Source organism: Metopolophium dirhodum, chromosome 3 (assembly GCF_019925205.1).
Source record: "Metopolophium dirhodum isolate CAU chromosome 3, ASM1992520v1, whole genome shotgun sequence".
NCBI lineage: Eukaryota > Metazoa > Arthropoda > Insecta > Hemiptera > Aphididae > Metopolophium > Metopolophium dirhodum.
Window position 1 is genome coordinate 19,957,493 of NC_083562.1, and position 14,890 is coordinate 19,972,382.

Genomic DNA, 14,890 nt, shown 5'->3' on the forward strand with positions numbered 1-14,890 from the left:
GTACCTACACCTCCTCACGACAGACCTCGCGAACATCGGTGCAACGTACGCTTACAGTCCGCCACGCGTTAGGTTGTGGGACGATCCCACACTTTGTTCTATATATCATAATATATTATCGTCTGCGAGTCGCGCGCGATTTATTATAAATTAAGTTATTGGAATCCGATAAATAATAGATCAAAGAGCTATATAGTATGCAGGCCGGACGATATTGCAGTGAGGACGACACTATAATAAAATATACCTATATGTATTATATTCTTACTTGCGCGCGCGTGTGTCGCGAGATAAATACTGCTCAAAACGGATGAGTTAAAAAAAATAAGATAAATAAAAGAACGAAGGGGAAAAAATGCAGTCGTCCGGGCCGCGTGTGCAGACATGCTATTATCAAAGGTGCCGCTATATTCCCGTGAATTGCGGTTGGTAGCGGTTCCAGTTTCCCGCGAGGACCGGTTCCCCTACCCGTCGCGCGTCGTCCGCTTACCGGGCGGCGGCGGCGGTCGCGGACGTACGCGCCGCCGCCCGTGGTCGCGGTCCCGGTCTCCCGGCAGCGTCGCGTCGGCCGGCCGGTTACGCCAAAGAACCGGCCGCCGGTAGTAAGTAGTGTGTCTCCGCGGGTCTACGAAATACGTGCGCCGCACAGGTGTTCGCGCTGCTACCATATAATATTATACACGTAGATACTGCACATACGCATATTATAACGATACATAGGTACTTAACGTAAATAATATTATCAATATTATTATCGATTTTCCGTACGCATTATCGATATATTACAGGCACCTCCGCAAGGTTTTTTTTTTTGTCTGGGTTCCGATTTTCCGTCTCCGCTTCACTCGTCCGCACGATCGAGACCAGCGTCCAGCGTGCGATTCCGGGATCGTTTCGATTAATCCCTTCAGCGCTCTCGCGACCGTCGTCGCTGCGGTATCCGTGCGGTTGTCGTCTCAGCCGCAGCCCACACACGCGCCAGTAATGTGCGACCGGCGACGTGCGAAAAATCACTAAACGAAAAGCCGACACATTGCAAAACGTGACACGAGGAATATGATCGTTTTCGCGGGCCGGAAAAACGTTTGATCGATACGGGGGCACAGCAACCAGCTGCTTTAGCGTTTATCGCCGCTTATTCCTACCACCGGATACGATCTCTTCGACGTCATAGTCGCCGTACTATTCATCCGGCTTGAATCGTAAGTTTACAAATCATCGGCATTGCCGGAAACATATATTAATATTATATTATTATTGAATACATTATGATAAGTAAGACGAAACCTAGCTCGGCGTATTCAGGACATTTCAAGAATTGTCGAAATGGCGATATAGCCGGCACCTAAGTATTTTGTGTGTGCGGCGGACGCATTATTGTCAAGCAGACGTATCTTTGTAATTCGGGTAATGGGTAATTTGGTTGCTGCGAGCGAAACAAGAGTTTGGAAAAAAAAACATTGATCGTGACGGTGGATCTACGTCATCATTTATCACACCCGCCGGGCATATATCGCATATATATTTATTGATGTGTATAGATCTATAGATATTAAATACAGAAAGAGAGAGAGAGAGACAGAGAAATGTTTATGCGCCCTCGAGTCCGGCGCAAAAGTACGGTTTTTCGAGGCTCCTGATTCGCGATGATAAATCTATAATCTAACATCCGTTCTACGATGATGATAATAATATTAATAATATATATTTGCAACGTACACGTCCGAAAGAAGGGCGGTGTGTATCTATTTATGTTATACAAATCGTAAGCTGGGCCCGACGGGTCCGACTGCTGTAAACACAACATTATAAAATGAATATGATCTACGCGTAGGTATATACCACGGTAAACATCACAATATGTTATTACCGCGTGCCGATTTTTCGCCGTATTTTGATTCATCCTGCACAACAACGTTCGCGACCTCGTTCCGGTTATATTTTTGACCGGCTCGCAATGCTTTATACGTTGACGCGGTGCTTGGACCGCGGATACCGTGATGATTGCCAACAACGTATAATTCACGTCTGTTTGGGGAAACCTACGATGGAGTACCGATTAATCGACTGTCTTGCCGTCCGATTTATAGAAAAGTCCTACCTCGTCTCTCATCAATCCTTGCCGTCCACGTGCACCTCCCCTCGATAGCGGAAACCACCACGGTAAGGGCTGCCGATATTTTTGTCGATCTTCGTTTTTGGATGAATTCCGCACACGCGTCCGGGTGGGATTTCAGGAAAGTAGGATTTTCCAGTCCCGTTAAATAATATTATCATCACGATACTCGCGTATGTTGCATGCCTACTGTGCACACACACGAGGTTTCACTCTGCACCGTATGTCCGCCGCGGGACAATAAATTATTAATATTTTCTTTCCAATTTCATTATAATAATAATAATAATATCATTACAGTACGCTATAAATTCGCAAATATTGTGTGCTCTTCGCCGTACTGCATATGGCGCATTGGATACTAAGGGCCGTTTATTATTATATACACACGATACACCGGCCACTAATAGACACACGACTAATTGGCGTGTTACTTTTATTGTGTACGCATTCCGTTACACGTATGTAATCTCTGCAGTAACGCGTTGCCAGATACCTACTAGCGATTCGAATAACACGGATATATTTTATTATTTTTATTAGAACACGGCTTAAAGTTATAGTGCGAGTTTTATGATTTATGTGATTTACGCTGTATAGTAATACTGGTTAATTGACTGCGGTTCCAATGATCATAAACGCGTTTCCATTACTACCTACATGTATTATGTATAGAACATAGATACTGTGCATATTATATTAAATATATATGTATAAGCTCTCACGGTTTTTCGGTGCATAATTACACCCAAAAATGCAACGAAATGAAAAATAAAACGTTATTCCACAATAATTCGAACTCGCATAACAAATCGACGACAATGTCGGTTTCGTATATTATGTAAATTATCCAGTTATTCGAATGGTGCTGCAGCAACGTCGAAGCTCGTTAAAATATATTACCGATCGATATCAAAGCGTATCATCGGAAATGGACGGATTAACGAGAAAATAATGTAGTTTACATGCTATAGCGCTTTTAAACTTAAATTTCAGCAAACCTCGTACGACAAACCATTATGTTATATTATAGTTAATCCTTCTAAATTGACCATTGCGGTTAGCCACACATATACGGTCCAACCCACTTCGTGTACCAGAGTATACGATCATTATACTTAATATTTTATTTACAAATTACAAGTCAATTGCGTGAACCTCGTTAGTAGGATCAGAAGTAGTTGTGGTAGTAGTAGTAGATGAGTAGAGATGGTAGTAGAGTAGTAGTACTGTAGTAGTGGTAGTATACTGTACACTATTGAAACGTCATAATATATAAAATTACTCATACGATTTCTTCCGGATAAAAAGACGTACCGTGAGTGGAGTAGAACGCCCCCCCCCCCTACGCATGGAAACTAGTTTTAGTTATACCAATATACAACGAATGCAAGCAATGGTAATTTTTATATTTTCAATTCCTAGAAGTATTTCAGAATCAACGTGATTTCGAGAGAAATCCTCTCTGCACTCAAAAATGGCTCTAAATAGACACCGTTTATAAATCCTCCGCGAGTTGGGGGTTTATCGTCCGCACGTGGTAAATACACAATACTATCGTGGTCGTATATTTTGCATCAGCGCGTGTACATAATAATATAGAGAATAATGAATAACAACAATAGCCGTAATATTTTGTCGCTTTGCAATAATAACGGCGGAATTCGTAAGAAAAGAAAAACGAGTTTTTAATAGTTTGCCAAACTCATAACATCTCCCACCATATACCTGGTGTATATAGCAGCAGGTATATCATGCTTCACGTCTTCTTGAAGGGTGCGCCGCGCCGTGGGAAAACTCTATATAGCGTATGTATCGTCGGCATTGTCAGTGTGTGAATGTGTGTGTGTGTGTGTCTGTGTCTGTGTGCGCGTGTGCAGAGAGTCGATGCCCTGTCTGTGGTCACCTCTCTTCCGGCCCGGGCCGGCTCACGGGTTGTAGAATGCCGTTGGGTCAAGGCTATAGATGCTCCCGCCGCGGTGATCGCCATACAGACTCGCGCGCCCCGCGACGCTTTCGTAGGCCAATAATTCTCCCACCGCCGGCGTCTTCGTCGTTGCCACTGCCGCCGCCGCTCCTCGCCATCTCGATCGCCACTGTGTGTGTGTGTGTGTGTGTATATATGTGTGTGTTTGTGTGTGTGTGTACCACCTGACCTAAATCAACTTACCTGATCCGCCCGAGGCGTATAGGTGCACGCTGACGAAAAATATACGAAAGAAAAAAATCGACTATGTATTATACGTTCGCTATAATACCTATGACCAGCCAGCGGTAACCCGTTCGCACAAAACTTTCTGCCAGTCTTGTAATCATTTCCTAGTCCACTTATTAGTCATGCACTCATATATGCGCGCGGTTACTTACACTCGCAGACACGCACACACGTGTCCGGTGCGATGCTTTCAGAGCATAAAGCGCATAATTTGTATATATATAATACGCTTCGACTAATTGTTTCCGACAATACGTGTATAAGTGTTATACTTATATAATATAATTTTATATGGTTCTGTGAGTCCTATACGTAAAATTAATTAACAAAACGAGTATACCTCACTCAGTTTTATCGTATAAACTTAATCGTTCTTCTCGAACAAACCACCGACGGTTTTTATTTTTGTTGTTGTTGTTAATAGTAGATATATAGGTTAGGTATGGCTTGGAAAAATGGTAGAGAAGACAAGAATGTGTGTGGCGTTGAGTTGAAAAATAAGTGATCATGTTGTATAATGGGGATTGTACCTCAACAGTAAATTATCCGATTCAATTTGTACGTAATAATATGTATGTTGGTATAATATTCGACGGTGACGACTATATATTATGTTCAGGTATATACATGAAATATACCCGAGAGAAGTAAATAAGTATTATCCGTCTATTAATTAGAGGTCCGGTGGGGAGTTTAGGTATTTTCGGATTCGGTAAAAAAAATTCCGTCTCTGGTAATCCGGTTAGGACATCAGACAGGTTTGATAATGTCAGCCCCGGGGCCCCCCTCCCGCGCGCAGTGTGCCCCTCGTGTACCACCACATTATAATATTATGTGCAGCACACGCCCGGTCCCGGGCTGCATATAGCTCACGGACGCGCAAGATCGCACGCACTAGAACTTTGGACCGTCCTCAGCCGTCAGTTAATTTTAAATTCATAACAGGTCCGATACTGACTGTAAGAATGTCCGGAATTTGACCGACTGATGGGCACGCTTTCCAAATAATATTATAATATGTATGTGGCTCGTGCAACAAACACGCGTGCAGGTGCGATGACGTCACCCTCCGCGTGGTAAACCCGTCACTGACCGAAGCACAACTTTACCGTGAGATTTGACATTGTCCCTCGGGGTAGGTATATCCGAACTTAGGATAGGGAGGTCATAATTATTATAGCCATCACCCCTCAATCACTTTTCATCCAATGAACATTAAAATATTATTGTACGTCATATAGATTGAACGTTTTTTCAGTGGTTGTTCTTCAGTTCCTCACACAGGCACGCATTGAGAATATAATGCAAACGTATTAATCATAAAATATACTATAGAATAACAATCTACACCCTGCAATTCGCTACCGGAGACAAGGACGGTATATGCATGGCCAAGTTAGACAATATATTTTATACACATCACTATAATACTAATTCATTGATCATCCTTAGATCATAGGTACTATTAATCATTCTTATCACCAAGTCTAAAACCGAACGAGAGCCCTTCTCAATCCGGGCATGCCCTTATTCTCGCACTCATTATTTGATCGTGTTCACTAATTTACATGAACAATATACACTTGTATTTTCATAATGTATATGTTGTGTACACACACGCTTTTCGTGTGCCGACCCCGCGACTGACGGTCTCGCAGCACGATTCTCGACCGGCTGCATCAGCGTATATAATATAATATAAGCTATAAACATGGTATTATTGTTATTATCAAACACGCGCATTGACGCAACGTGACAGCAATGTTAAAATTCATTAAATCCAGGACGGAACTGACAATGAGCCCACGGGCAAACAATGGGGACCCGCAGCCGCCGTGCGCGATTTGTGCGGCCGACTGCAGACCGACTGATTGATACCGACCGACGGGAGCTCTAATGGTCTATACGAGTACATGATACGCATATGTGCAGCGTTATACGGCCGCGGAAAGTAGGTCGATACGCCGCAGAAATGAAAAACGAAACGAAATAAACAATGCATAATATATATATATATAAGACGCATATATATCCGATATCGCGTATTGATGTGTCAGTATACGTATAATCCGATTAAAATGAATGACAAAATGAAAATATTATCGTCCAAGAAAACCATTTGTCGACGGAAAAAAATAAAGTCCTCATATTATATTATCTATATATCTGCCTACGTATATCCAATACACGCGCACGTATGTATCGTTTTCTTTTTTTGCAGGATAAATGCTTCTCATTGATGCCGCGCACTGCATTATCGCGCGACACGCCTTGTGAAGAGCGACTCGTTTCCGCACGCACATAGTTTTTTTTCCGAGAATCTTTAGCGGATTTAATAATTTATCCGGCGCGCTTAAAACGGAGGCTGCGCGAAAACCTGTTCCTCGCTTCCTCGGTTCTTTTAATACTATAATATGTCTCCGTCCTTATCATCGACGCGTTCCCTCGTCGCACAGACGTATTATTATTGGTCATTCTTCTGTTTTTTTTTTTTCGCCAGCCGATCCATTCATTCGGTTTTCACGGCAGACGTCGATCAACGAAAGTAAATAACACGACAGAAAAATCGTTGTAGGTACACGATGATGGACGTAAAAACAATCATAGTAATAATAATACGCCCATGTCTCCTGCACCACGTCAGCGGCGTACATAATATTATATATTGCTGCAGGTACCTATATACATATACGCGCGGCATACCGGATATACGACCGATCCATTGACTGCGAGTCCGCAGACCGCGCGCGCGTTATCGAGTTATTTCCGCGAATGAGGTTCCGACGAGGTACGTTGTTGTTGCAATAAAATAAAATAATACTCAGAGATCTCGAAACTGCTGCAGCCCGCCGTTGTAAAAAACTAAAAAACCTTACGACCTCCTATCCCGGCGGTATATCATAATGATAATTGATAAATGCGGTTTTATGGCCAACCGTTTTATTTTGTTTTCCGTTTTTCCAGTTTATAACGCTGCAACTGTTTGTCTGTTTGCACGCATACACGCTCGTATGTAATATAATAATATAATACTACGTTTCCACGTGATCAATCACATACATAATGTATTCCCACGTGATGAGTAAACAATTTTGCTACCCGCCGAATATCAGCCGCGACGATCAAAAAATTATAAATAATTATAATATTGACTTCTAGCGGGCTGCAACAGAACGAATACGCGTGTGGTACTGTGGTTTATACACACATTATTGTTACAACGGAATATCGATGTTATACAGACGCTTCTTATTTCTTGCACTACGTCTAAACTGGGCCCGTTATAATAAAGGTACCCGAGAAACGGACACAGGTTGTAAAAATCAAATTATCAACAATTGTTTGAACGGAATCAATAAGGTGTGTGGCGATTTCTAAACGCATGCAGAAACTCATCTGACACACATAATAATAATATATTGTGCTTGGTTGGCCTACGTCATGTCGTCGTGGTCATACGGTGTGCGGGGTGAATCAAACTAATTAATTATATTAGATTCTCGTGTAATATAATAATACCGAGATGAGCGTGGGCGGATTTGTTGGCCTAGAATATACTATATAGGTACATATTATATTATGGTTTATAATATTTATGTACAATACGGAGTAGTATAAACATTTATGCTCTGAAAATCACTCTTGACACATTGGTATACGCGCATTTAAAACGTACTTTGATATATTATTCTCACATTTCTTTATTCACACAAATTCCGACACAGCCGTACAAAGTTAACCTACTATAATCTGTGTAAACGTGAAAAACGTTTTTATAAAAATAAAAAATAAATGCTTAATATGTAGGTAGGTGCATTAGTACATTGTATAGGTATTACATTCAATATTGATTATAGTATAATATATCATTTTCTTCATATATCCATGTGACCATGTATCTCGTTAAAATTTGTGTACCTACCTAATATTTTACAGTCCTCAATTAAATAAAACTAGTTTTAAAGACAAAAAAAGTACCAATTATACATATACCTTTAATATTAAACATTTTATTCAAATTTTTGTTGGATAGGTAGTAATTTGATCGTAATCTTGTTTTTAGTATTCATGAGGTATTTAACAGATGTATTTTTTATGGTATTTCATCTCAAACAAAATAGATATATTTTCAAGTTTTGAGAACATTAATGAAAATTGTAGAAACAAAAATACCTTAATACAATCAATTAGTTTTATAAATGTATAGGTGACTATCAGCTACTAGCTAGTATTCAATAATGATTTATAAATAAACAATATAATAATGATTTCTATACTTAAACCTATTATAGTTGTATAAAAATATTATTCCTTTTTTTTGTTATTTTAAGTTATACAAATATAAATAACAAAATAAAAAATATTGATTGATTAATTCTGCATAATATTCAACATTTCGAATAGGTACCGTGTATAACTTTTTAAACACTGCGTAATTATGTATTATTTATTTGTATACCTCTATCTGTGTAATGGATAGTAGTTTAAAAATATAAAATACTATTAAAATATGTTTGCATAAAACGTACCTTGCAGATAGATAAGGTACCTAACCTACTTATATGATATTTTCAGCAGTCTTCCGGTAAGTCATTACTCATTTTCTATATAAGAATTAAATGTTGCATTTGGCGTAAAATCTTTCGTGACAAATTTGAAGATATTTGATACATTATATTATACAAGCCGTTTATACAAAATTTCTCTGAATAAAATAACTTACTATACACAATATTAACGGTCGTGAAATCTGAATATAAATTTGTGGGGAAAAAATTGGCAATGATATGTGGAAAAAAATAAAAAATGTGCCAAGTGCTATAGACGACTACAGATTGTTGTATACACCTATTTATACATAATGATATGATATATGGCTCGCACAGATATCATAAACATCCGACGATGTTCAACGTCCATTCGGTTGGTTAATACTAAATTTATATTAATTACCTATGGGTATATCCAATATGGCAATATGTGCGTTCACGGCATGTTAGACGTTAGTTTATACAATAAACATATAGCGGTCGTGGCGATCGTCATCTAGTATAATTTATATATTTATATATATAATAGCACAGCATATATATATATAAATACACAGCATCCCATAACAACAATATATGCATTTATGCGTGTAATAGTGCTGAGAGTGAGCATACTATTATAATATACCTAGGGATAATATATGAATTGTAATTTGTAAATGACTTTGGTCGGACGTGGTTTTCCGCACGCGTGCTCTATCTCTATATATCTCTTGACGTATATTATTAAATTTTACGATAAAACGGTGGTAAGTATATTATATATATATTAAAACCTAACCCAACCTGACCACCTAACCTACCTATATATAATATATAATGCGTATATACCTCTGTATTAAATAGGGAAAATAAATTCTCGACGAGGGTTTGTCAGATTATATATGAACGTCGTTATAGCGAAATGAAAAAAAAAATACATAAAAAAAATGGGAAAAAAACCGCGAGCTCGTGGTTATAATATCGTCGCGCAAACGATTCCGGGAACAAGCGGTGCATGCACTGCAGACGGGCTGGACACGGACTTAATTACGTACTGATGGCACGTATTACGGCTGTCGCCATCCCCCCTGCCGCCCGCCCGTCCACCCCGCCACACCCGTCCATCGTACGCGCGCGCAGGTGTCAGTGTCGTGTGAATACCCTCCGCCACTGCCGCCACTTCCGACCCATACCGTCTGTGCGATTTTTTTCTATATATATATATATAGATATATTTATTATTTTTTTTTTATCTCTTTTACAGTTAAAAACGTCTCGCGCGCCATATCCGCCGCCGTCTAACCTGTACCTCATAATATGTTTATAGGTAATAATAATAATATATACTCGGCACGGCGACCGACCGACCGACCGCGGCGGGGCTGACGGACGGGACGAGGAAACAATCGTCGTCGTCGTCGCCACCGTCGCCGTCGCCGTCGAAATGACCGGCCGCGCGAGCTCACGGTTTTTACGATTATCTGTTTTTAACGAGTGCAACAAATCCACGCGCAACGGTACGGCCGTGTATTATATTAATAATTATTATTGTTATTGTGATAATATTATATAGGAAGTAGGTACGCGGCGAACGACGATATAACGCAATAAATATACTTAGGGATTGGAATTTGAAATATTTGAAAATTTTAAATTTCCCTCTTTTTGAAATATTATAATAATAATTTATTCAACATAACTTGGTAGGATACATAAATAAAAATTAATTTAAATGATAATGTAAACCGAGCTGAATACCCCAGATCCCTATTATGTAAAATATTTTTTTTATACGTAACCTGATATAGATAATTAAAGCATTGTTTACACAATATAGTAAACATTGATAAATGAATGATTGAATTATTATTATATTTTACCAACGTTAATAGCCGAAGTTAAGAAATAAGCTTTAGAATAACTTTCGTTACTTATAGATATTAGTTATCACTTAACAATTAGGTTTTTATTTTTTTGTTAATGAGCTTTTTGAGTCAAACGAAGCCGTTAAGGTTTAAAATGTATGTAAATGCATTCAAGTACTTTGACTTACTAATATTACTCTATTAACTAGGTATTTGCTTAGTTTTCTTTCATTAGTAACTACACATATTGATAATAATAATTAATAAGTAAGAACTAATAACACTACTATAATTTTATAAAAATATATTATAATTTAAAATAATTATCAAACAATATAAAGTAGATAACAGAATGCTAAATAATATATGTAATAAATCATTAAACATTTTTTATTTTAGTCTTAAAATGTGTTATGAGTACTTATGACCATGTGACTAACCTAACCTAACCTAACCTAATCTACCTATGAGTTTTCAACTTATGAGTTGGGACTTTATGAAGTACCTATGTTTAAATTGTTCGATATATCTATATAAACTATATAGATATTTATGAACAATATATGGTTTCCGCTTTGGGCGATCCACAACAACATGTAATATGGTCTTTGGAAATCACATAATGAATGCATTTCACCGTCAAGATCAAGTATATGCATATACACTGACTTCTCTAAAGCTTTTGACCAAGTAAATTATGCAATTCTCGTCAAGGTATTGACTGATTATGGCATTGGTGAACCACTCCTCTCCTGGTTTAAATCGTATTTGTTAAATAGGCAGCAGCGGGTTAAACTACTACTACATAGGGTTGAATCAAAAATCACTGTACCATCATCAGGAGTCCCTCAAGGGGAAATTTTATCACCCTTCCTTTTTTCATTGTTGGTAAATAGTGCACCCTCTGTATTGATGCATGAACAATTACTCATGCTCGCTGACGATATAAAGCTCTACATGAAAATACAATCTAGTATTGATTGAGACAGATTGCAAGCTGATCTTGATCGATTGGTTAGTCAGGGAAATGGTCTTGACCTACAGCTTAATGTTTCAAAATGCCAAGTAATGTAATGAGTAATGACTTTCAGACGTACTAACAATTATACTAAATTTTCGAAAATGTATAACCCTAAATGTATGCTACACATAAATACAAAATATTAAGTTATAACTTTAAGGATACGGTTTAATATTATTCACGCGTATGGACTTACCAGTATGATAGCAGTGAACCGGTATACGTAGATATTGTATTATGTGCGAGCACGTGTATATATACTACCGCCGTCGCCGCCGCCTCCTCGTGTAGCGTGCGCGCGCTCAGCTGTCCGTTTGACGGTTATTGTGGTGGTTGTGCCATTTAAAAAAAAAAAAAATAATAATAATAACGATATATTATCACGATAATATACCTATGCCGCCGCCTCTATGTACGTTATTCTACATTTTTGTTGTTATTATTTTGTTCACAGAGTGATGCTAGAGATGGGAGACAAGACCGCCGCCGCATGGACCGCTTGGTGGATCCTCACGTTTTCTGTAAGTACATGTATATGTATATTATATTATTAAAATATATCATCGTGTGTGCATTAATATCGTTGCTATACTTATCAGCTACCGCTACGCTGTTACCTGTAAGTGCACGATTTATTATTATTTTGTTGCTGTTGTTACTATAGTTGTTGTAGTAGTTGTTTTTTTAAATACAACAGTATTATAATATACCTACATTATTATCAGACCGCACCGTCGCACGACTGCGCGTCGAACCTATATTCATGTAGAGGTACTTTCCATTGCGATATTGCGGGAAATATATATTGAGAATCTCGGGAGTTTTACAACATATTATATACGTGTAAGGTAAACCAAAGATACGAGTGTTTTCGAGAAATGTAATATAGCGAAATTGGACTTGGTTGGAAGGGTATGCACAAAGGAATTTTAAGTTCTGAGATATGTACTCCCGGTAGGATTTGATTTGTATGGCACCGTTAAAGAAATTTGTTATTGTTAGTAGGATCTAAATAAGACAAATAATTTTGAAAAGGAAAACTTATTATGCAAAACCCATACACCATATTTAGTTCGATGAGTATTGGCGCCGTAAGTTAGAATGAAAAAATGTCTTTTGTGAATTAAAAACAGACCATTTTGAATTCCTTAAAGTGTAATTTTTAAACGTATTACTCACTGGGTGGCAACGGATGGGTAACCCTTTTTATATTAAAGCCATTAAATGTATATTTTGGAAATCACTTTTTTTTTATATATCTTAAGACTGCAACTTTGGGCGTAAGCTATTTGTAGGGGACGTACGGTTGGATTGTAACACGTGTAGTTAGGTGGTCACCCATCCGGGAACTAGTGACACCGACTTGTCCTTGCACTCAGAACACGTTTAGTGACGCCAAGCCCCAAAATCACCTTCTGCAGTTCTGCTCAGTATCAGAGGTGAATATTAGGAGGTAACGGCGTGTGGGGCTTATCCACTTCAAAACAATGTTTTTAAATTAGTTTAGCAGAATAATTATGTGTATAATATTTATTATTTTAAGACAAAATATATTTATATACGAAATGTTAAATCAATAGTGGTTATTGGGGTCTGGTGTGGTGCGGTGGTTGGCCACAGTCGCTAATGTTTGCTGCGGTCAAGCATCGTCCGTCCGGCGTCGCTAGCTCTTGGATGGCTGAGCACCCGGGTTTTTAGCGACGAATCCTCGCTCAAGCCTCAAGATATACACGTGTTGCTCAAAACCAATCAGAACCACCCACCAAAAAAAACCTAACCCACCCCCAACCAAAAAAAAAATGAATAAAAATAAAATGCTATTATCCGCATAGATGCCGATGCTTCAAAAACTAATAAAAATAAAAATAGTGGTTATTATTTATTGATTATTAAATAATATTTTACGTCCAACTTTAATCTCAGAACTATAAGTATATACTAATATGACCAAGCATAATTAATAAATGACAAATAAACTGTTTGAGCAAATCAAAGAGGTTTAGTCTACCTGCAGCCTACTGATAGTAAAACAAAATAACCTTTTCACTAAAAAAAAAGTAATATTATAAAAACCCATGATAGTTTTTAGTTTTTAAAAGTGATTAATACGTATATAGGTACATAAATAATTGATTCAAAGAAATCAAATCGGTATAGTTGTAAATACTAAATTGACTTTCATACGCACCCTATATTTAGTTACGTTTTAAAGCTGATTGCGAAAGATAAGTCGCGTGTAAATGTATAATACGTATAGAGATGGATTTAATATTATATTACACATTTATACCCCAACCCCAATACCCCATATATTGTACCATACAGTATATAGTATACATATATGATATATCCTCGACTACTGCAACAGGTATCTATTATTTATACTATATAGTCATCTAGTTGGTATGTACACGGCACGCGCGCGTTACACATACATCTTACCCAAACTCATATGTACAAACGGGGTGATCCATAAATAGTTTACAAAATAATGAGTGTCTTAAATGGATCACCCGGTGTATATATTTGCCATTTGGCTGGGGAATTGCATGTGTGTAAGTATATGACCTGTTGATGTACATATACCTACTTTCATATAGTCCCACGAATTTTTTACCGTAGGTTATGTATTTTTGGGCATGATGAGAAAACGGGTCTATCACTGTAATATCACTACCTATATTATTATAATATATAATATTGCCGGGCGGAATATTCACAGAAATCGCCCGTTATATCTTATAATATTCTTATACGGTCCGTTTGTGCAAACAGCGATCCACCACCGTCGAACGCGACCCGGCGATGTTTCCGCGCGTAGGTTTTGCGCCAAATAGTCGAAATGTCACGCCGGGTCAAAGACACACGCCACCAACACGCCAACCGCCAACCGGAGGACCCTAATGCGCGTTTATTTATATTATATTTGTGTGTAGACGCACTCGTCTGCGCATATAATACACGCACTTAATAACTTTTGAAACTGGTAGGTATGTCCATGAAACGCGAAGCGTCCCATTAAAATAGCGTAATAATATTGTTTTATATAAAACAGCAGTGGTAGAAAAAAAACTGTCGGACGACGTTTAACATAAATACATAATATCTAAATTTACATAAACATTTTTTTTTTTTTATATT

General features: G+C 38.1%; 1 protein-coding gene across 1 annotated transcript in view; it reads left to right on the forward strand.

Annotated features, from left to right (window-relative positions):
• Positions 1–565: 565 nt before the first annotated feature.
• Positions 566–14,890, forward strand: part of LOC132940056 (uncharacterized) — a 28,497-nt gene continuing 14,172 nt past the window's right edge. Inside the window, exons 1-2 of the mRNA XM_061007453.1 lie at positions 566–1,202; positions 12,204–12,270. Of these exons, the coding sequence (XP_060863436.1) occupies positions 12,208–12,270 (63 nt within the window). The 5' untranslated portion in view covers positions 566–1,202; positions 12,204–12,207. The remainder of the gene's footprint in view (positions 1,203–12,203; positions 12,271–14,890) is intronic.